At 50.5% G+C, this 22,500-nt stretch overlaps 1 protein-coding gene across 3 annotated transcripts in view; it reads right to left on the reverse strand.

Annotated features, from left to right (window-relative positions):
- The window catches only part of LOC118938336 (cAMP-dependent protein kinase type I-beta regulatory subunit), a 203,929-nt gene that overhangs the window by 60,703 nt on the left and 120,726 nt on the right, over nucleotides 1-22,500 (reverse strand). For all 3 annotated transcript variants that reach the window (XM_090197307.1, XM_090197308.1, XM_090197309.1), the window contains 2 exons: nucleotides 11,784-11,830; nucleotides 684-842 (listed from right to left, as the gene is read on the reverse strand). In XM_090197307.1, the coding sequence (XP_090053433.1) occupies nucleotides 684-842; nucleotides 11,784-11,830 (206 nt within the window). The remainder of the gene's footprint in view (nucleotides 1-683; nucleotides 843-11,783; nucleotides 11,831-22,500) is intronic.

The raw sequence follows: 22,500 nt of genomic DNA on the forward strand, positions 1-22,500 counted from the left end.
GACAGAGTCAGTAGAGTCAGACAGGTTGGTGTCTGGACAGAGACAGTAGAGTCAGACAGATTGGTGTCTGAACAGAGGACAGCTGTGCCAGGTGTACTGTATGTGTGTCTGTTATGTACTATGAGGATGTGTCAGTAGCTGCTACGGTTGTGTGTCTGTTTATGCCTTTCTGTGTATGTGTGTGTGTGTGTGTGTGTGTGTGTGTGTGTGTGTGCACTTGCATGTGTGTGCACTTGCGTGTGTGTGTGCGCTCGTGTGTGCTCAGCCTGTACCATTAGGTGCGTTGGTAGCTGTCCTGGTCGTGTGTGTGTGTGTGTGTTTCTACATGTGTGTATCTGTACCATGAGGATGCGTCGGTAGCTGTCCCGGTCGTGTGTGTGTGTGTGTGTGTGTGTGTGTGTGTGTGTGTGTGTGTGTTTCTACATGTGTGTATCTGTACCATGAGGATGCGTCGGTAGTTGTCCTGGTCGTGTGTGTGTGTGTGTGTGTGTGTGTGTGTGTGTGTGTGTGTGTGTGTTTCTACATGTGTGTATCTGTACCATGAGGATGCGTCGGTAGCTGTCCTGGTCGTGTGTGTGTGTGTGTGTGTGTGTGTGTGTGTGTATCTGTACCATGAGGATGCGTCGGTAGCTGTCCTGGTCGTGTGTGTGTGTGTGTGTGTGTGTGTGTGTGTGTATCTGTACCATGAGGATGCGTCGGTAGCTGTCCCGGTCGATGCCCCACAGCTTCATGTCAGTCTTGGCCTTGACGGTGGCGGCTCGGGGGGTCCCGTAGATCAGGGCCAGCTCCCCAAAGCTGCCCCCCTCCCCAATACTGGTCACCCACTCTCCGTTCACATATACCTGGAGAGAGAGACACACACACAGACAGACAGATACTGTGAGAGTGGCTTCCGTGGGCTGTAACAGCCTCCCACAATACTGTGTGTGGGTAATGTATGTAGCTACATGGGCATATTGTTGGTCAACATAACACTTACTGTAAGATCATCACATTTCATCACATTTCACAGAAAAGGCATGATTGGACTGTCTGAACAAAAGTATCTCCACTGAATTGGCCAATCAGAGAATAGGATCCTAATAATCCTGCAGCAATAGGAAATGGGAATTATTGTGTTGCATTATCGCATTTTGTAGGGGTTGATCCATTTGTAGTTAAGACAAACTCAAGCCTGGAAATGAGAAACTTCAGAAGCCTCTTTAAGATCCTACCTCCTTAGCTAGGACCAAGTGTTTTACCTGACCATGTGACCTGACCAGGACACAGTCCTAGTTCTAGTCCCCTTAGTCTGCTGCTGCCATACATGTTGGGCCGTAGCTATAGTCCACTCATATGAAACCAGGCCCTACTTGGAACTCTTTGTAGTGAGGTCATTAAGTGAGGAGGGCTGTGAGGGGTTAGAGTGAGGTTAAGGTGTGTGTGTGGTTAGGAAGAGGGGTTAGGGTGAGGAGGGGTGTGAGGGGTTAGTGTGAGGTTGAGGTGTGTGTGCGGTTAGGAAGAGGGGTTAGGGTGAGTGTGAGGAGGGGTGTGAGGGGTTAATGTGAGGGGTTAGTGTGAGGGATTAGGGTCTCTAGTTACAGACAGGGCTCAGGGTAGAGGTGGACATGGGTGTGAACACGACTCCCTCACCGTGGATCATTACCTTCCATTATAGGGTCAAACACAGAGGTCACTCCCGGACCGGACGACTGTCTCCACTACACACCTCTACCTCGTTTCTCCCCACATCTCTCCAGTTTCCCTTTCCAACCCACTCATACCCCTACCTCCTTTCTCCCCACATCTCTCCAGTTTCCCTTTCCAGCCCACTCACACCTCTACCTCATTTCTACCCACATCTCTCCAGTTTCCCTTTCCAACCCACTCACACCTCTACCTCCTTTCTCCCCACATCTCTCCAGTTTCCCTTTCCAACCCACTCACACCTCTACCTCCTTTCTCCCCACATCTCTCCAGTTTCCCTTTCCAACCCACTCACACCTCTACCTCATTTCTCCCCACATCTCTCCTGTTCCCCTTTCCAGCCCACTCACACCTCTACCTCATTCGCCCTCCTCTCCCCTTCTGTTTTTCTCTCCCTTCGCCCTCCCCTTTTGATCTACTTAATCCATATATCTCTATATCTTGTCTCTTGTTCCCCTTCTTCCTCCTTACCCCAAATGTCCTCTTCCCCTCAATCCCCATCCCTCCATCTCTCCCCCCTCCTTGTTTCCTGGGTCTTAGCTCTGATGGCTGGACCCCCCTGAGCATTTGATCCCCTCTAAGCCAGAGGAAGGGACACTAAAAGCCTTCTATCTCTCCTATCTCTCTCTCCCTCCCTTCTCTCTCTCTCCGTCTGTGGTGTGTGTGACTTCCCTTTGATTAAGGGGTGATGGAGGTGGGAAAGCTGTGGTGGACTTAAACACCCAAATCTCTCACTCTTGCTCGGCCTCTCTCACACACAACCCAGAACTGCGGTCACTGGATGGCCTACTTAGCTTACACACACACACACACACACACACACACACACACACACACACACACACACACACACACACACACACACACACACACACACACACACACACACACACACACACACACACACACACACACACACACACACACACACACACACACACAGTACGGCCTCACAGAGCCCCTTTCAGTCCGCGGATTCAGTTTCACCTGTTGACACACAATCCACTTGTTGACTTAATAACACTGAGAGAAGGAAAGAAGGAGGAGAAAGATAGAGAAGGAGGGAAGGAGAGAGAGAGAGGGGGGGGGGAGATCTGAGAGTGGGGTACAATCTTCACAGAGTGCTTCAAGAGGAGCACAGGTGAATGATCCCACAATGGTCCCATGGTCCACAGGTGAATGATCTCACAATGGTCCCATGGTCCACAGCTGAATGATCTCACAATGATCCCATGGTCCACAGGTGAATGATCCCATGGTCCACAGGTGAATGATCCCACAATGATCCCATTCCACAGGTGAATGATCCCATAATGATCCCATGGTCCACAGGTGAATGATCCCATAATGATCCCATGGTCCACAGGTGAATGATCCCATAATGATCCCATGGTCCACAGGTGAATGATCCCACAATGATCCCATGGTCCACAGGTGAATGATCCCACAATGATCCATGGTCCACAGGTGAATGATCCCATAATGATCCCATGGTCCACAGGTGAATGATCTCACAATGATCCCAGGGTCCACAGGTGAATGATCCCATGGTCCACAGGTGAATGATCCCATGGTCCACAGGTGAATGATCCCATGGTCCACAGGTGAATGATCCCATGGTCCACAGGTGAATGATCCCATGGTCCACAGGTGAATGATCCCATGGTCCACAGGTGAATGATCCCATGGTCCACAGGTGAATGATCCCATAATGATCCCATGGTCCAGATGACATCCCTAACCGCATCCTCAGAGCATGCGCAGACCAGCTGGCTGGAGTGTTTAGGACATATTCAATCAATCCCTATCCCAGTCTGTTGTCTCCACATGCTTCAAGATGACCACCATTGTTCCTGTTCCCAAGAAAGCTAAGGTAACTGAACTAAATGACTACCGCCCCGTAGTACTCACTTCTGTCATCATGAAGTGCTTTGAGAGGATCATATCACCTCCACCATACCTTACACCCTAAAACCCACAGTAATTTGCTTACCGCCCCAAAAGATCCACAGATGATGCAATCGTCATCGCACTGCACACTGCCTGATCCCATATGGACAAGAGGAATACCTATGTAAGAATGCTGTTCATTGACTACAGCTCAGCCTTCAACACCCTAGTACCCTCCAAACTCATCATTAAGCTCGGGGCCCTGGGTTTGAACCCTGCCCTGTGCATCTGGGTCCTGGATTTCCTGACGGGCCGCCCCCAGGTGGTGAAGGTAGGAAACAACATCTCCACTCCGCTGATCCTCAACACAGGGAACCCACAAGGGTGCATGCTCAGCCCCCTCCTGTACTCCCTGTTCACCCATGACTGCATGGCCATACATGCCTCCAACTCAATCATCAAGTTTCTAGATGGCAACAGTAGTGGGCTTGATCACCAAGAACGACAAGACAGCCTACCGGGAGGACGTGATCACGGACTTCAGGAAACAGCAGAGCAAGCACGCCCCCATCCACATTGATGGAGCCGCGGTGGAGAGGGTGAAAAGCTCCTCGGCGTACACATCACTGACATTCGGAAATGGTCCACCCACACAGACAGTGTGGTGAAGAAGGCATAACAGCACCTCTTCAACTTCAGGAGGCTGAAATTCAGGTTGGTCCCTAAGACCCTCACTAACTTTTACAGATGCACCATTGGGAGCATCCTGTCGGGCTGTATCACCACCTGGTACGGCAACTGCACCACCCGCAACCACAAGGCTCTCCAGAGGGTGGTGCAGTCTGCCCAACGCATCACCGGGGGCAAACTACCTGTTCTCCAGGACACCTACAGCATCCGATGTCACAGGAAGCCATAAAGATCATCAAGGACATCAACCACCAGAGCCACTGCCTGTTCACCCTGTTGTCATCCAGAAGGAGAGGTCAGTACAGGTGTATCAAAGCTGGTACTCAGAGACTGAAAAAGGCCATCAGACTGTTAAATAGCCATCACTAGCCGGCACCCACTCACTGTTTATTACCTATGCAATGTCACTTTACAAATGACCTCCACTAACCTGGCAACGCCACTCCTACATTGCACATCCTAAAATGTATATATTTCTTAATTCCATTATTTTACTTGTATTGTTGTGTATTGTTAGATATTACTGCACTGTTGGCGCTAGGAACACAAGCATTTCACTACACCGCAATAACATCTGCTAAATATGTGTATGTGACCAATAACATCTGCTAACCATGTGTATGTAACCAATAACATCTGCTAACCATGTGTATGTGACCAATAACATCTGTTAACCATGTGTATGTAACCAATAACATCTGCTAACCATGTGTATGTAACCAATAACATCTGCTAACCATGTGTATGTAACCAATAACATATGTTAACCATGTGTATGTAACCAATAACATCTGTTAACCATGTGTATGTAACCAATAACATATGTTAACCATGTGTATGTAACCAATAACATCTGTTAACCATGTGTATGTAACCAATAACATCTGCTAACCATGTGTATGTAACCAATAACATCTGCTAACCATGTGTATGTGATAAAATAAGATTTGATTTCTTTTTTAATCTGGCCATCAAATACATGAGGAGGGTTTGGGCAGGGCTGGATGGTCTGAGCTGGGTTGTCTTGAGCTAGGACATATTGAGGGTTATCATCAGTATGGATAAAGGGCTTGTCTTGGGCTAGGACATATTGAGGGTTATCATCAGTATGGATAAAGGGCTTGTCGTGGGCTAGGACATATTGAGGGTTATCATCAGTATGGATAAAGGGCTTGTCTTGGGCTAGGACATATTGAGGGTTATCATCAGTATGGATAAAGGGCTTGTCGTGGGCTAGGACATATTGAGGGTTATCATCAGTATGGATAAAGAGCTTGTATTGGGCTAGGACATATTGAGGGTTATCATCAGTATGGATAAAGGGCTTGTATTGGGCTAGGACATATTGAGGGTTATCATCAGTATGGATAAAGGGCTTGTCGTGGGCTAGGACATATTGAGGGTTATCATCAGTATGGATAAAGGGCTTGTCGTGGGCTAGGACATATTGAGGGTTATCATCAGTATGGATAAAGGGCTTGTCGTGGGCTAGGACATATTGAGGGTTATCATCAGTATGGATAAAGAGCTTGTCATGGGCTAGGACATATTGAGGGTTATCATCAGTATGGATAAAGGGCTTGTCTTGGGCTAGGACATATTGAGGGTTATCATCAGTATGGATAAAGGGCTTGTCGTGGGCTAGGACATATTGAGGGTTATCATCAGTATGGATAAAGGGCTTGTCTTGGGCTAGGACATATTGAGGGTTATCATCAGTATGGATAAAGGGCTTGTCGTGGGCTAGGACATATTGAGGGTTATCATCAGTATGGATAAAGAGCTTGTATTGGGCTAGGACATATTGAGGGTTATCATCAGTATGGATAAAGGGCTTGTATTGGGCTAGGACATATTGAGGGTTATCATCAGTATGGATAAAGGGCTTGTCGTGGGCTAGGACATATTGAGGGTTATCATCAGTATGGATAAAGGGCTTGTCGTGGGCTAGGACATATTGAGGGTTATCATCAGTATGGATAAAGGGCTTGTCGTGGGCTAGGACATATTGAGGGTTATCATCAGTATGGATAAAGAGCTTGTCATGGGCTAGGACATATTGAGGGTTATCATCAGTATGGATAAAGGGCTTGTCTTGGGCTAGGACATATTGAGGGTTATCATCAGTATGGATAAAGGGCTTGTCGTGGGCTAGGACATATTGAGGGTTATCATCAGTATGGATAAAGGGCTTGTCGTGGGCTAGGACATATTGAGGGTTATCATCAGTATGGATAAAGGGCTTGTCTTGGGCTAGGACATATTGAGGGTTATCATCAGTATGGATAAAGGGCTTGTCTTGGGCTAGGACATATTGAGGGTTATCATCAGTATGGATAAAGAGCTTGTCGTGGGCTAGGACATATTGAGGGTTATCATCAGTATGGATAAAGGGCTTGTCGTGGGCTAGGACATATTGAGGGTTATCATCAGTATGGATAAAGGGCTTGTCTTGGGCTAGGACATATTGAGGGTTATCATCAGTATGGATAAAGGGCTTGTCTTGGGCTAGGACATATTGAGGGTTATCATCAGTATGGATAAAGGGCTTGTCGTGGGCTAGGACATATTGAGGGTTATCATCAGTATGGATAAAGGGCTTGTCTTGGGCTAGGACATATTGAGAGTTATCATCAGTATGGATAAATGGCTTGTATTGGGCTAGGACATATTGAGGGTTATCATCAGTATGGATAAAGAGTTTGTATTGGGCTAGGACATATTGAGGGTTATCATCAGTATGGATAAAGGGCTTGTCTTGGGCTAGGACCTATTGAGGGTTATCATAAAATCACATATTACTAGACACAAAGTGGAATGTCCCAGTACACACTGAGGCATTTGTGTGTGGGCTTGCGTGCATGTGTGTGCACTAGCATGTGTGTGTGTGTGTTTCCGCGTGTGCATACTTGTGTGTGTGGCGTTAACACCAGCAGCAATTTCACTTCTCCCCCAGTCAACGGTAGATTTACATTCCGCCTAATGAGAGACATCATCACCACAGTTTAATGGACCCTACTCTACGATGGGAGGTTTCACACACACACACACACATACATACAGCACTGAGCAGAGCGCTCTGTTTTAAGTTGGAGGGGAGCGAGAAAGAGAGATAGATAGAGAGCGAGAGATAGATAGATAGATCGACAGTGGGAGAGAGAGAGAGAGGTGGAGAGAGAGAGAGGTGGAGAGAGAGGGAGGGAGGTGGAGAGAGAGGGAGGGAGGTAGAGAGAGAGGGAGGGGAGAGAGAGGGGAGAGAGAGAGAGGGAGGGGAGAGAGAGAGGGGAGAGAGAGAGGGGAGAGAGATAGATAGATAGATAGATAGATAGATAGATGTGGAGAGAGAGGGGGAGTTGGAGAAAGGAGGAGAGGGAGGGAGAGCAAGAAAGAGAGATGGCGGGATAGAGAGAGATAGATAGAGAGAGGGAAATATAGAAAGAGGTAGAGTGAGAGGGAGAGAGAGAGGTGGAGAGAGAGAGAGGTGGAGACAGAGAGAGAGAAAGAGAGGGAGGGGAGAGAGAGAGGTGGAGAGGGAGAGAGAGAGAGGTGGAGAGAGAGAGGTGAAGAGGGAGGGAGAGAGAGAGAGGAGAGAGAGAAAGGAAAGAGAGAGAGGGAGGTGGAGAGGGAGAAGGAGAGAGAGAGGTGGAGAGAGGGAGAGAGAGAGAGAGGGAGAGAGAGGGGAGAGAGAGAAAGAGAGAGGTAGAGAGAGGGAGAGAGAGAGACGAATAGAGAAATAGTGGAGTATAAAGAGAGAAACAGAGAGCCTCAGCACTGAGCCACATCTCTGAGGTCTTGGCTCGGATGGGTGCAGGCTGAAAGGGCTTGGCTGGGATGGGTGCAGGCTGACAGGGCTTGGCTGGGATGGGTGCAGGCTGACAGGGCTTGGCCTGGGGAGTGGATGTTCCAGATTCTCTGGTGGCAGCCAGAATGTGATGCTGATCCCCAGCCAGCCACCTCTGGGAGCACAGCTATGATATGATAGAGGACTGATACTGCTGCTTACTACAGGGGGACGAGGAGAGAGAGGAGAGGGTTATGTAGCTCACATATCCATCTCTCCTCACTCTACTGTGGAGGGAGGGAGGAAGGGAGGGAGGTGATTGGGTGTGGTGGGAGACATTTAGATTCTGTCAGGGAGCAATGTTGGAGGTACATTGTGTGTGTGTGTGTGTGTGTGTGTGTGTGTGTGTGTGTGTGTGTGTGTGTGTGTGTGTGTGTGTGTGTGTGTATATGGGAACAACTGCTCCACACACACAATGACTTATGTAATAATACGGTAGAAGAAAAGAACAAGACATTATTTATGAAAATGAAGTGACCATATCACACAGGAACTACTTTAAAATGGTGTAAGAACAAGTAAATAAGAGAGACAGAATGAAACAAAAGAGGGGAAAAGATAAACAGAGGAATGTACTTCCACTAGAATGCCTCCATTGAGTCACTATCCCTTTATCAGGTCTTTAAAACAGAACCCTCAGGGATTTACACGGTAGATAGCAGAGGGAGTTGTGGGAGGCTTGGGTAAACAACCAGTGTTTAACCATCTACAGGAACAACTGGGTTGTCTTCATTAGGCACCAAATGAAGAAAAAAAACAGACTGGAACAAGTCAGTTGTACAACTGAACACATTCAACTGAAATGTGTCTTCCGCATTTAACCCAACCCCTCTGAATCAGAGAGGTGCAGTGGGACTGCCTTAATCAACATCGGTGCACGGGAACAGTGGGTTAACTGCCTTGCTCAGGGGCAGAACGACTTTGTCCCCTTTCGGTTACTGACCCAACTCTCCTACCCGCCAGGCTACCTGCCGCCGAGGGACTATACCTGGATTTGTACAATGCTCTTTTTCATTTTCCGTTGCAGAACCTTTTAGAATGTTTTGCTACGATGTGCACTAATGAACATAACCTTTCTCCACAGCCATGGCTGCCGTCACCATTCCAGTTCACTCCAACATCTAAAGGTTGTCAGACGCTTTGAGAACACAAAAGTAGTCTAATGTCAAGATGAGTCTTCATCCTTCAACATCAAACCCAAATTAAAAAATAAATCAACTGTGCCACTGTTGATCTTTCCCATTCCCTTTAATGTTGTCCCAGTGGTAGGTAGACCTGCTGTATCAGGGCACTCACTCTACCCCACCCCTTCTCTCTCTCTCCCTCTCCTTCACTCCCTTATCCCCCTTATCCCCCTCTCTCTCTCTACCCCACCCCTTCTCTCTCTCTCTCCCTCTCCTCCACTCCCTTATCCCTCTCTCTCTCTCTCTCTCTACCCTATCTCTTCTCTCTCTCTCTCCCTCTCCTCCCCTCCACTCCCTTATCCCCCTCTCTCTCTCTACCCCACCCCTTCTCTCTCTCTCTCCCTCTCCTCCACTCCCTTATCCCCCTCTCTCTCTCTACCCCACCCCTTCTCTCTCTCTCTCCCTCTCCTCCACTCCCTTATCCCCCTCTCTCTCTCTACCCTATCCCTTCTCTCTCTCTCTCCCTCTCCTCTCCTCCACTCCCTTATCACTCTCTCTCCCTCTCCTTCACCCCTTATCCCTCTCCTCTCCTCCACTCCCTTATCCCTATCTCTCTCTCTCTCTCTCCTCCACCCCCTTATCCCTCTCACTCTCCCTCTCCTCCACTCCCTTATCCCTCTCTCTCTCTCCCTTACCCCTTATCCCTCTCTCTCTCCTCCACTCCCTTATCTCTCTCCCTCACCTCCACTCCCTTATCCCTCTCTCTCCCTTACCCCTTATCCCTCTCTCTCCCTCTCCTCCACTCCCTTATCCCTCTCCTCCACTCCCTTATCCCTGTCTCTCCTCTCATCCATCCATCTCTGTCTGGGTCTAACTGGGCTCTCTGATACGCTCGGTGGAGCTCGCCCACCCGGACCAGTAGGTAGACCTGCTGTATCAGGGCACCATCGCTCCAACCCTCTCCACCACCCCTTCTCTTTCTCTCTCCCTCTCATTCACACCTTATCCCTCTCTCCTCTCTCTCGCTCAGCGGAGCTCACCCACCTGGACCCAGTCCTCTCTGGTTACCTTACGTCTCCTCTCCCTCCCTCTCCCTTTATCCTAAACCGATAAGGTTGTTTCCTGTTTGATTTTCCATCTGTTTTTTATCTTTTTTATCTCTCCACTTAACTCTATCTCTCTGTCGCTTCGGGTTCCTAAAACAAAAAGGTGTTCTGACTGTTGTCATTGTGTGGCGTTCAGAGCGTGTCTGGGCCCCACACTAGCGTGACCAGACCGCAAGTCAATGAAGTCAGAAAAGACCCCAGGCCAGTGCTCATCATCATTTAACACAAACAGCAGTACAGTTGACCAATGTGAAGTATGTTTTTAGCTTTGGTGATCTGCATGAATGAGGGTGTCCTATTGTGATGATGAAGTCTTTGTGAGGTAAAGGTAGGTAGGACTGTGTGAGGTAGAGGTAGGTAGGTCTGTGTGAGGTAGAGGTAGGTAGGTCTGTGTGAGGTATGGGTAGGTAGGTATGTGTGAGGTAGAGGTAGGTGTGAGGTAGAGGTAGGACGGCATGTGAGGTAGAGGTAGGTAGGTCTGTGTTAGGTAGAGGTAGGTAGGACTGTGTGAGGTAGAGGTAGGTAGGTCTGTGTTAGGTATGGGTAGGTAGGTATGTGTGAGGTAGAGGTAGGTGTGAGGTAGAGGTAGGACAGCATGTGAGGTAGAGGTAGGTAGGACTGTGTGAGGTAGAGGTAGGTAGGACTGTGTGAGGTAGAGGTAGGTAGGTCTGTGTGAGGTAGAGGTAGGTAGGTCTGTGTGAGGTATGGGTAGGTATGTATGTTGAGGTAGAGGTAGGTGTGAGGTAGAGGTAGGTAGGTGTGTGTGAGGTAGGTAGGACTGTGTGAGGTAGAGATAGGTAGGTCTGTGTTAGGTAGAGGTAGGTAGGTATGTGTACGGTAGAGGTAGGTAGGTCTGTGTGAGGTAGAGGTAGGTAGTACTGTGAGTGGTAGAGGTAGGTAGGTCTGTGTTAGGTAAAGGTAGGTAGGTCTGTGTACGGTAGAAGTAGGTAGGTCTGTGTGAGGTAGAGGTAGGTAGGTCTGTGTGAGGTATGGGTAGGTATGTATGTGTGAGGTAGAGATAGGTAGATCTGTGTGAGGTATGGGTAGGTAGATCTGTGTGAGGTAGAGGTAGGTGTGAGGTAGAGGAAGGTATGTGTGAGGTAGGGGTAGGAAGGTCTGTGTGAGGTAGAGGTAAGAAGGAAGGTATGTGTGAGGTAGAGGTAGGAAGGTATGTGTGGGGTAGAGGTAGGAAGGTATGTGTGGGGTAGAGGTAGGAAGGTATGTGTGGGGTAGAGGTAGGAAGGTATGATGATTTTTCCTTCTTAAAAAAGAGGGATGATTTTCTTGTCTCTCTCTTTCCAATGAGAACTGGAGGTACTCGTAGAGAGGTTTGGTTAACACTGCTTTATTAACCCTTATTTGACCAGGTAAGGTGACTGAGAATGACCTGGGGAGTATGTAGGGGAGTGGAGAGGGGAGGAATGAATAAGCCAATGGGAAACTTACATCCACTTCTCCTTGGTCAATCACATAGAAGTTGTCTCCTTCATCACCTGTAGAGGAAAGAGTAAGAGAAGTGTGAGAGAACATATAATGGTTGAGCTTACACACATGCATGCACACACACAGACAGGCAGACATAAACACACTTTGTCCACCCCCACAAACACTTCCAGGGAAATCCAATAAGAACGCAAGCCAGAAGTTCTTAAATTTGGGAACCGCGTGTGTGCCCCCCCCTCTCTCTCTCTCTCAGAAAGGGGCTATACCCATCTGTCTCTATTCTTTCCAAGAGGGTACACGTGTGTGCATGGTGGGGGAAAGACAGTGAGTGTGGGTAAGTGTGTGTGCAACCAATACAATTTAATTTGTGTGTGACTGTGCGTGTGTGTGTGTGTCAGAGTGTCTGTCGCTGTGCGAGTGTACGCATGTATGTGTGTAACTATGTGTGTGTGTGGGTGGGTGGGTGGGTGGGTGTGCGCGCGCGTGTGTGTGTAACTATGTGGGTGTATGTGTGTGTGTGTAACTATGTGTGTGTGTGTGTAACTATGTGTGTGTGTGTGTGTGTGTGTGTGTGTGTGTGTATGTAACTATGTGGGTATGGGTGTATGTGTGTGTGTAACTATGTGTGTGTGTGTGTGTATGTGTAACTATGTGGGAGTGTGTGTGTGGGTGTGTGTGTGTAACTATATGTGTGTGTGTGTGTGTGTGTGTGTGTGTGTGTGTGTGTGTGTATGTGTAACTATGTGTGTGTGTGTGTGTGTGTGTGTGTGTGTGTGTGTGTGTGTGTGTATGTGTAACCATGTGGGTGTGTGTGTGTGTGTAACTATGTGGGTGTGTGTGTGTGGGTGTGTGTGTGTAACTATATGTGTGTGTGTGTGTGTGTGTGTGTATGTAACTATGTGGGTATGGGTGTATGTGTGTGTGTAACTATGTGTGTGTGTGTGTATGTGTAACTATGTGTGTGTGTGTGTGTGTGTGTGTGTGTGTGTGTGTGTGTGTGTAACTATGTGTGTGTGTGTGTGTGTGTGTGTGTGTGTGTGTGTGTGTGTGTGTGATTGAGGAGTTGAAAGGCTGGAGGATCCCTGTGCTGAGGGTTCACAGGAGTTCATACAGCTAATTAATACTGCGTGTAGAGGCTAGAGTCGTTCATCACACACATTTATCACTGGAGAGGGGAGAGAGGTTCGGGACTGTGTCCTCTCTGTCCCCTCCATCCAACCTGCTTCAACCTGGCCCGCCTTCTTCAGCTCCCTCTCTCCCTCTTTCATCTCATCTCTCTCTGTCTTTCTTTCATTCCCTCATTCTCTCACTCCATCTCTCTATTCTCTCCACTCTTCCTGTCTTTTATCACCTGGGCTGTGAACTCTTTGTTTTCCTTCTAGCAGAACCCTGAGCCCCAAGACCGCAGGCAAATATTTGACAGAGACACACACAAAATTGAGCGCATACACACACACACGCATTCATGCACATGTCCACACACACACACACACACACACACACACACACACACAGGTCGATGCACTCCAGCACACACAGTAAGAAAGACCTTGTTTCAACATAGGGGAAGTGTAACAAGCATTGCTGCCAACGTTCTTTGACTGTCTTCAAAAGGACTACATCCCCGGCTCACGTTTGCTTTGTGTCACCTGGCTAGAATGCTATATGTACACCGACGACTGAGGAATACCAGTCTTTACAGCAAACAAACTCTTCCTGTGAGGCTTTATTGACTCTTTTGATATACTGTGTAGGCCTGTACTTGTACCGATGTAGGATCTTAATTTGAGCCAGTTTGCTACAGCAGGAAAATTATCCTGCTGCCCCAGGAAACGTGAATTAATACATGGTTTATAATTAATGGATATTTTTGTTGGGGTTGACACATTTTTCATAAGGGAAAATCAAATCGGAAATTTCAAAGTGGAAATTACAAACTTCAGAAGCCATTTTAAACCTCAAATACCACTACAAGTTCTACATTTCCTGCATTGCATTATCCTGCAACACTGTGATCAAATTAAGATTCTTCATCTGTACTTTTTACTTAAATACTGTAGAAAATTTGAGTTTTAAGATCTGCCTGAGCCTCTTCTCTGACATGGTGTGTTCTTGCTGTTGTGTGAGAGTTGGGGCCATTGGAGGGCATTTTCAACCTCAAATCACAGCAAATAGAAAGTGTTTTTGATACTAGCCTAGACGTGAACATTAGAAGGTGTCTTCCTTATGCACCTGCCCAGACACAGATTCCTTGGTAACACCGACAGGGTTGATCCTACATTTGAAATGCAGCAGATTAAGATGAGCTAGACCACGGTTAGGCTAGGCCACGGTTAGGCTAGGTCACGGTTAGGCTAGGTCACGGTTAGGCCAGGCCACGGTTAGGCTAGGTCACGGTTAGGCCAGGCCACGGTTAGGCTAGGTCACGGTTAGGCCAGGCCACGGTTAGGCTAGGTCACGGTTAGGCTAGGTCACGGTTAGGCTAGGCCACGGTTAGGCTAGGCCACGGTTAAGCTAGGTCACGGTTAGGCTAGGCCACGGTTAGGCTAGGCCACGGTTAGGCTAGGCCACGGTTAGGCTAGGCCACGGTTAGGCCAGGCCACGGTTAGGCTAGGTCACGGTTAGGCTAGGCCACGGTTAGGCTAGGTCACGGTTAGGCCAGGCCACGGTTAGGCTAGGTCACGGTTAGGCTAGGTCACGGTTAGGCTAGGCCACGGTTAGGCTAGGTCACGGTTAGGCTAGGTCACGGTTAGGCTAGGCCACGGTTAGGCTAGGTCACGGTTAGGCTAGGTCACGGTTAGGCTAGGTCACGGTTAGGCTAGGCCACGGTTAGGCTAGGTCACGGTTAGGCTAGGCCACGGTTAGGCTAGGCCACGGTTGGGCTAGGTCACGGTTAGGCCAGGCCACGGTTAGGCTAGGTCACGGTTAGGTTAGGCCACGGTTACGCTAGGCCACGGTTAGGCTAGGCCACGGTTAGGCCAGGCCACGGTTAGGCTAGGTCACGGTTAGGCTAGGCCACGGTTAGGCTAGGCCACGGTTAGGCCAGGCCACGGTTAGGCCAGGTCACGGTTAGGCTAGGTCACGGTTAGGCTAGGCCACGGTTAGGCTAGGCCACGGTTAGGCCAGGCCACGGTTAGGCCAGGCCACGGTTAGGCCAGGCCACGGTTAGGCCAGGCCACGGTTAGGCTAGGTCACGGTTAGGCTAGGCCACGGTTAGGCTAGGCCACGGTTAGGCCAGGCCACGGTTAGGCCAGGCCACGGTTAGGCCAGGCCACGGTTAGGCCAGGCCACGGTTAGGCTAGGTCACGGTTAGGCTAGGCCACGGTTAGGCTAGGCCACGGTTAGGCCAGGCCACGGTTAGGCTAGGTCACGGTTAGGCTAGGCCACGGTTAGGCTAGGCCACGGTTAGGCTAGGTCACGGTTAGGCTAGGCCACGGTTAGGCTAGGTCACGGTTAGGCTAGGCCACGGTTAGGCTAGGTCACGGTTAGGCTAGGCCACGGTTAGCCTAGGCCACGGTTAGGCTAGGCCACGGTTAGGCTAGGTCACGGTTAGGCTAGGTCACGGTTAGGCTAGGCCACGGTTAGGCTAGGCCACGGTTAGGCTGGGTCACGGTTAGGCTAGGCCACGGTTAGGCTAGGTCACGGTTAGGCTAGGCCACGGTTAGGCTAGGTCACGGTTAGGCTAGGCCACGGTTAGTCTAGGCCATGGTTAGGCTAGGCCACCGTGTTACATCAGGATAACAGTTTAGTCATACCTGGATAGTCCATTATATACACTGACTGTAAAAAACATTAAGAACACCTTCCTAATATTGAGATGCAGCTCATTTTGCTCTCAGAACAGCCTTAATTCATCAGGACATGGACTCTTCAAGGTGTTGAAAGCGTTCCACAGGAATGCTGGCCCATGTTGACTCCAATGCTTCCCACAGTTGTATCAAGTTGGCTGGATGTCCTTTGGGTGGTGGACCATTCTTGATACACACAGGAAACTGTGTGGAAAAACCCAGCAACACTGCAGTTTTTGACACTGGTGCGCCTGGTACCTACTATCATACCCCATTCAAAGGCACTTCAATCTTTTGTCTTGCCCATTCACCTGCTGAATGGCACACAGACACAATCCATGTCTCAGTTGTCTTAAGGCTTAACAATCCTTCTTTAACCTGTCTCCTCCCCTTCATCTACACTGATTGAAGTGGATTTAACAAGTGACATCAATAAGACATCATATCTTTCACCTGGATTCACCTGGTCAGTATGTCAGTGAAAGAGCAGGTGTTCTTAATGTCCTGTACACTCAGTTTTTACACTGTATTTATATATATATATATATATACTGTTAAACCATAGATATCTTTGGTGTAAACAGCCAGGAGCTGCAGCAGAGTCCAGACAGTGAACAGTGACATCAGTAGTCTGTAGTGTATACTGTGGTAATGTACTGTAGTAATGTACTGTGGTAATGTACTGTAGTAATGTACTGTAGTAATGTACTGTAGTAATGTACTGTGGTAATGTACTGTAGTAATGTACTGTAGTAATGTACTGTAGTAATGTATGGAATTGTAATGTACTGTAGTAATGTATGGAATTGTAATGTACTGTAGTAATGTACTGTAGTAATGTACTGTAGTAATGTACTGTAGTAATGTATGGAATTGTAATGTACTGTAGTAATGTACTGTAGTAATGTACTGTAGTGTATACTGTAGTAATGTACTGTAGTAATGTACTGTAGTGTATACTGTAGTAATGTACTGTAGTAATGTACTGTAGTAATGTACTGTAGTAATGTATGGAATTGTAATGTACTGTAGTAATGTATGGAATTGTAATGTACTGTAGTAATGTACTGTAGTAATGTACTGTAGTGTATACTGTAGTAATGTACTGTAGTAATGTACTGTAGTGTATACTGTAGTAATGTACTTTAGTAATGTATGGAATTGTAATGTACTGTAGTAATGTACTGTAGTAATGTACTGTAGTAATGTACTGTAGTAATGTATGGAATTGTAATGTACTGTAGTAATGTACTGTAGTAATGTACTGTAGTGTATACTGTAGTAATGTACTGTAGTAATGTACTGTAGTGTATACTGTAGTAATGTACTGTAGTAATGTACTGTAGTGTATACTGTAGTAATGTACTGTAGTAATGTACTGTAGTAATGTATGGAATTGTAATGTACTGTAGTAATGTACTGTAGTAATGTACTGTAGTATATACTGTAGTAATGTACTGTAGTAATGTACTGTAGTAATGTACTGTAGTGTATACTGTAGTAATGTACTGTAGTAATGTACTGTAGTAATGTATGGAATTGTAATGTACTGTAGTAATGTACTGTAGTAATGTACTGCAGTGTATACTGTAGTAATGTACTGTAGTAATGTACTGTAGTAATGTACTGTAGCTAACACAGCAGCTGGGATGCTCTCTCTCTCTCTTCCTCTGTCTCCCTTCCCCACTGCCTCTCTCTCTCTCTTCCTCTGTCTCCATTCCCCACTGCCTCGCTCTCTCTCTGTCTCCCTTCCTCACTCTCTCTCTTCATCTGTCTCCCTTCCCCACTGCCTCTCTCTCTCTCTTCCTCTGTCTCCATTCCCCACTGCCTCGCTCTCTCTCTGTCTCCCTTCCTCACTCTCTCTCTTCATCTGTCTCCCTTCCCCACTGCCTCTCTCTCTCTTCCTCTGTCTCCCTTCCCCACTGCCTCTCTCTCTCTCTTCCTCTGTCTCCCTTCCCCACTGCCTCGCTCGCTCTCTGTCTCCCTTCCTCACTAGCTCGCTCTCTCTCTTCCTCTGTCTCCCTTCCCCACTGCCTCGCTCTCTCTCTGTCTCCCTTCCTCACTAGCTCTCTCTCTCTCTTCATCTGTCTCCCTTCCCCACTGCATCTCTCTTCCTCTGTCTCCCTTCCCCACTGCCTCTCTCTTCCTCTTCCTCTGTCTCCATTCCCCACTGCCTCGCTCTCTCTCTGTCTCCCTTCCTCACTCTCTCTCTTCATCTGTCTCCCTTCCCCACTGCCTCTCTCTCTCTCTTCCTCTGTCTCCATTCCCCACTGCCTCGCTCTCTCTCTGTCTCCCTTCCTCACTCTCTCTCTTCATCTGTCTCCCTTCCCCACTGCCTCTCTCTCTCTTCCTCTGTCTCCCTTCCCCACTGCCTCTCTCTCTCTCTTCCTCTGTCTCCATCCCCCACTGCCTCGCTCACTCTCTGTCTCCCTTCCTCACTAGCTCGCTCTCTCTCTTCCTCTGTCTCCCTTCCCCACTGCCTCTCTCTTCCTCTTCCTCTGTCTCCATTCCCCACTGCCTCGCTCTCTCTCTGTCTCCCTTCCTCACTCTCTCTCTTCATCTGTCTCCCTTCCCCACTGCCTCTCTCTCTCTCTTCCTCTGTCTCCATTCCCCACTGCCTCGCTCTCTCTCTGTCTCCCTTCCTCACTCTCTCTCTTCATCTGTCTCCCTTCCCCACTGCCTCTCTCTCTCTTCCTCTGTCTCCCTTCCCCACTGCCTCTCTCTCTCTCTTCCTCTGTCTCCATCCCCCACTGCCTCGCTCACTCTCTGTCTCCCTTCCTCACTAGCTCGCTCTCTCTCTTCCTCTGTCTCCCTTCCCCACTGCCTCTCTCGCTCTCTTCCTCTGTCTCCCTTCCCCACTGCCTAGCTCTCTCTCTGTCTCCCTTCCTCACTAGCTCGCTCTCTCTCTTCCTCTGTCTCCCTTCCCCACTGCCTCTCTCTCTCTCTCTTCCTCTGTCTCCCTTCCCCACTGCCTCGCTCGCTCTCCCTCTCTCTCCATTCCCCACTGCCTCTCTCTCTCTATTCCTCTGTCTCCATCCCCCACTGCCTCACTCTCTCTCTGTCTCCCTTCCTCACTACCTCGCTCTTTCTCTCTGTCTCCCTTCCCCACTGCCTCTCTCTCTCTCTCTGTCTCCCTTCCCCACTACCTCTCTCTCTCTCTCTTCCTCTGTCTCCATCCCCCACTGCCTCGCTCTCTCTCTCTGTCTCTGTCTCTACCTCGCTCTTTCTCTCTGTCTCCCTTCCCCACTGCCTCTCTCTCTCTCTCTCTGTCTCCCTTCCCCACTGCCTCTCTCTCTCTCTCTCTCTCTGTCTCCCTTCCCCACTACCTCTCTCTCTCTCTCTGTCTCCCTTCCGCACTACCTCTCTCTCTGTCTCCCTTCCCCACTGCCTCTCTCTGTCTCCCTTCCCCACTGCCTCCCTCTCTCTCCCTTCCCCACTGCCTCTCTCTCTGTCCCTTCCCCACTGCCTCTCTCTGTCTCCCTTCCCCACTGCCTCGCTCTCCCTCTCTCTCCCTTCCCCACTGCCTCTCTCTCTCCCTTCCCCACTGCCTCTCTCTGTCTCCCTTCCCCACTGCCTCGCTCGCTCTCCCTCTCTCTCCCTTCCTCACTACCTCGCTCTCTGCCTCCCTTCCCCACTGCCTCTCTCTCTCTCTCTGTCTCCCTTCCCCACTGCCTCACTCTCTCTCTGTCTCCCTTCCCCACTGCCTCTCTCTGTCTCCCTACCCCACTGCCTCTCTCTGTCTCCCTTCCCCACTGCCTCTCTCTGTCTCCCTTCCTCACTGCCTCGTTCTCTCTCTGTCTCCCTTCCTCACTCTCTCTCTTCATCTGTCTCCCTTTCCCACTGCCTCTCTCTCTCTCTTCCTCTGTCTCCATTCCCCACTGCCTCACTCTCCCTCTGTCTCCCTTTCTCACTCTCTCTCTTAATCTGTCTCCCTTCCCCACTGCCTCTCTCTCTCTTCCTCTGTCTCCCTTCCCCACTGCCTCTCTCTCTCTTCCTCTGTCTCCCTTCCCCACTGCCTCGCTCGCTCTCTGTCTCCCTTCCTCACTAGCTCGCTCTCTCTCTTCCTCTGTCTCCCTTCCCCACTGCCTCGCTCTCTCTCTGTCTCCCTTCCTCACTAGCTCTCTCTCTCTCTTCATCTGTCTCCCTTCCCCACTGCCTCTCTCTTCCTCTGTCTCCCTTCCCCACTGCCTCTCTCTTCCTCTTCCTCTGTCTCCATCCCCCACTGCCTCGCTCTCCCTCTGTCTCCCTTTCTCACTCTCTCTCTTAATCTGTCTCCCTTCCCCACTGCCTCTCTCTCTCTTCCTCTGTCTCCCTTCCCCACTGCCTCTCTCTCTCTTCCTCTGTCTCCCTTCCCCACTGCCTCGCTCGCTCTCTGTCTCCCTTCCTCACTAGCTCGCTCTCTCTCTTCCTCTGTCTCCCTTCCCCACTGCCTCGCTCTCTCTCTGTCTCCCTTCCTCACTAGCTCTCTCTCTCTCTTCATCTGTCTCCCTTCCCCACTGCCTCTCTCTTCCTCTGTCTCCCTTCCCCACTGCCTCTCTCTTCCTCTTCCTCTGTCTCCATCCCCCACTGCCTCGCTCACTCTCTGTCTCCCTTCCTCACTAGCTCGCTCTCTCTCTTCCTCTGTCTCCCTTCCCCACTGCCTCTCTCTGTCTCCCTTCCCCACTGCCTCTCTCTCTGTCTCCCTTCCCCACTGCCTCTCTCTGTCTCCCTTCCCCACTGCCTCTCTCTCTCTCTCCCTTCCCCACTGCCTCTCTCTGTCTCCCTTCCCCACTGCCTCGCTCTCCCTCTCTCTCCCTTCCCCACTGCCTCTCTCTCTCTCCCCCACTGCCTCTCTCTGTCTCCCTTACCCACTGCCTCCCTCTCTCTCCCTTCCCCACTGCCTCTCTCTCTCTCCCTTCCCCACTGCCTCTCTCTCTGTCCCTTCCCCACTGCCTCTCTCTGTCTCCCTTCCCCACTGCCTCGCTCTCCCTCTCTCTCCCTTCCCCACTGCCTCTCTCTCTCTCCCTTCCCCACTGCCTCGCTCGCTCTCCCTCTCTCTCTCCCTTCCTCACTACCTCGCTCTCTGTCTCCCTTCCCCACTGCCTCTCTCTCTCTCTCTGTCTCCCTTCCCCACTGCCTCACTCTCTCTCTCTGTCTCCCTTCCCCACTGCCTCTCTCTGTCTCCCTACCCCACTGCCTCTCTCTGTCTCCCTTCCCCACTGCCTCTCTCTGTCTCCCTTCCCCACTGCCTCTCTCTCTGTCTCCCTTACCCACTGCCTCTCTCTCTCTCCCTTCCCCACTGCCTCTCTCTCTCTCCCTTCCCCACTGCCTCTCTCTGTCTCCCTTCCCCACTGCCTCTCTCTGTCTCCCTTTCCCACTGCCTCTCTATGTCTCCCTTCCCCACTGCCTCTCTCTCTCTCTCCCTTCCCCACTGCCTCTCTCGGTCTCCCTTCCCCACTGCCTCGCTCTCCCTCTCTCTCCCTTCCCCACTGCCTCTCTCTCTCTCCCCCACTGCCTCTCTCTCTCTCCCTTCCCCACTGCCTCTCTCTGTCTCCCTTCCCCACTGCCTCTCTCTCTCTCCCTTCCGCACTGCCTCTCTCTCTCTCCCTTCCCCACTGCCTCTCTCTCTCTCCCTTCCCCACTGCCTCTCTCTCTCTCTCCCCCACTGCCTCTCTCTCTCTCCCTTCCCCACTGCCTCTCTCTGTCTCCCTTCCCCACTGCCTCTCTCTCTCTCCCTTCCCCACTGCCTCTCTCTCTCTCTCCCTTCCCCACTGCCTCCCTCTCTCTCCCTTCCCCACTGCCTCCCTCTCTCTCCCTTCCCCACTGCCTCCCTCTCTCTCCCTTCCCCACTGCCTCCCTCTCTCTCCTTTCCCCACTGCCTCTCTCTCTCTCCCTTCCCCACTGCCTCTCTCTCTCTCCCTTCCCCACTGCCTCTCTCTCTCTCTCCCCCACTGCCTCTCTCTCTCTCCCTTCCCCACTGCCTCTCTCTCTCTCCCTTCCGCACTGCCTCTCTCTCTCTCCCTTCCCCACTGCCTCTCTCTCTCTCCCTTCCCCACTGCCTCTCTCTCTCTCTCCCCCACTGCCTCTCTCTCTCTCCCTTCCCCACTGCCTCTCTCTGTCTCCCTTCCCCACTGCCTCTCTCTCTCTCCCTTCCCCACTGCCTCTCTCTCTCTCTCCCTTCCCCACTGCCTCCCTCTCTCTCCCTTCCCCACTGCCTCCCTCTCTCTCCCTTCCCCACTGCCTCCCTCTCTCTCCCTTCCCCACTGCCTCCCTCTCTCTCCTTTCCCCACTGCCTCTCTCTCTCTCCCTTCCCCACTGCCTCTCTCTCTCTCCCTTCCCCACTGCCTCTCTCTCTCTCTCCCCCACTGCCTCTCTCTCTCTCCCTTCCCCACTGCCTCCCTCTCTCTCCCTTCCCCACTGCCTCCCTCTCTCTCCCTTCCCCACTGCCTCTCTCTCTCTCCCCCACTGCCTCTCTCTGTCTCCCTTACCCACTGCCTCCCTCTCTCTCCCTTCCCCACTGCCTCTCTCTCTCTCCCTTCCCCACTGCCTCTCTCTCTGTCCCTTCCCCACTGCCTCTCTCTGTCTCCCTTCCCCACTGCCTCGCTCTCCCTCTCTCTCCCTTCCCCACTGCCTCTCTCTCTCTCCCTTCCCCACTGCCTCGCTCGCTCTCCCTCTCTCTCCCTTCCTCACTACCTCGCTCTCTGTCTCCCTTCCCCACTGCCTCTCTCTCTCTCTCTGTCTCCCTTCCCCACTGCCTCACTCTCTCTCTCTGTCTCCCTTCCCCACTGCCTCTCTCTGTCTCCCTTCCCCACTGCCTCTCTCTGTCTCCCTACCCCACTGCCTCTCTCTGTCTCCCTTCCCCACTGCCTCTCTCTGTCTCCCTTCCCCACTGCCTCTCTCTCTGTCTCCCTTACCCACTGCCTCTCTCTGTCTCCCTTCCCCACTGCCTCTCT

The sequence above is a fragment of the Oncorhynchus mykiss genome, chromosome 13, assembly GCF_057628025.1.
Source record: "Oncorhynchus mykiss isolate SJ-2025 chromosome 13, ASM5762802v1, whole genome shotgun sequence".
NCBI classification, from domain to species: Eukaryota; Metazoa; Chordata; class Actinopteri; order Salmoniformes; family Salmonidae; genus Oncorhynchus; species Oncorhynchus mykiss.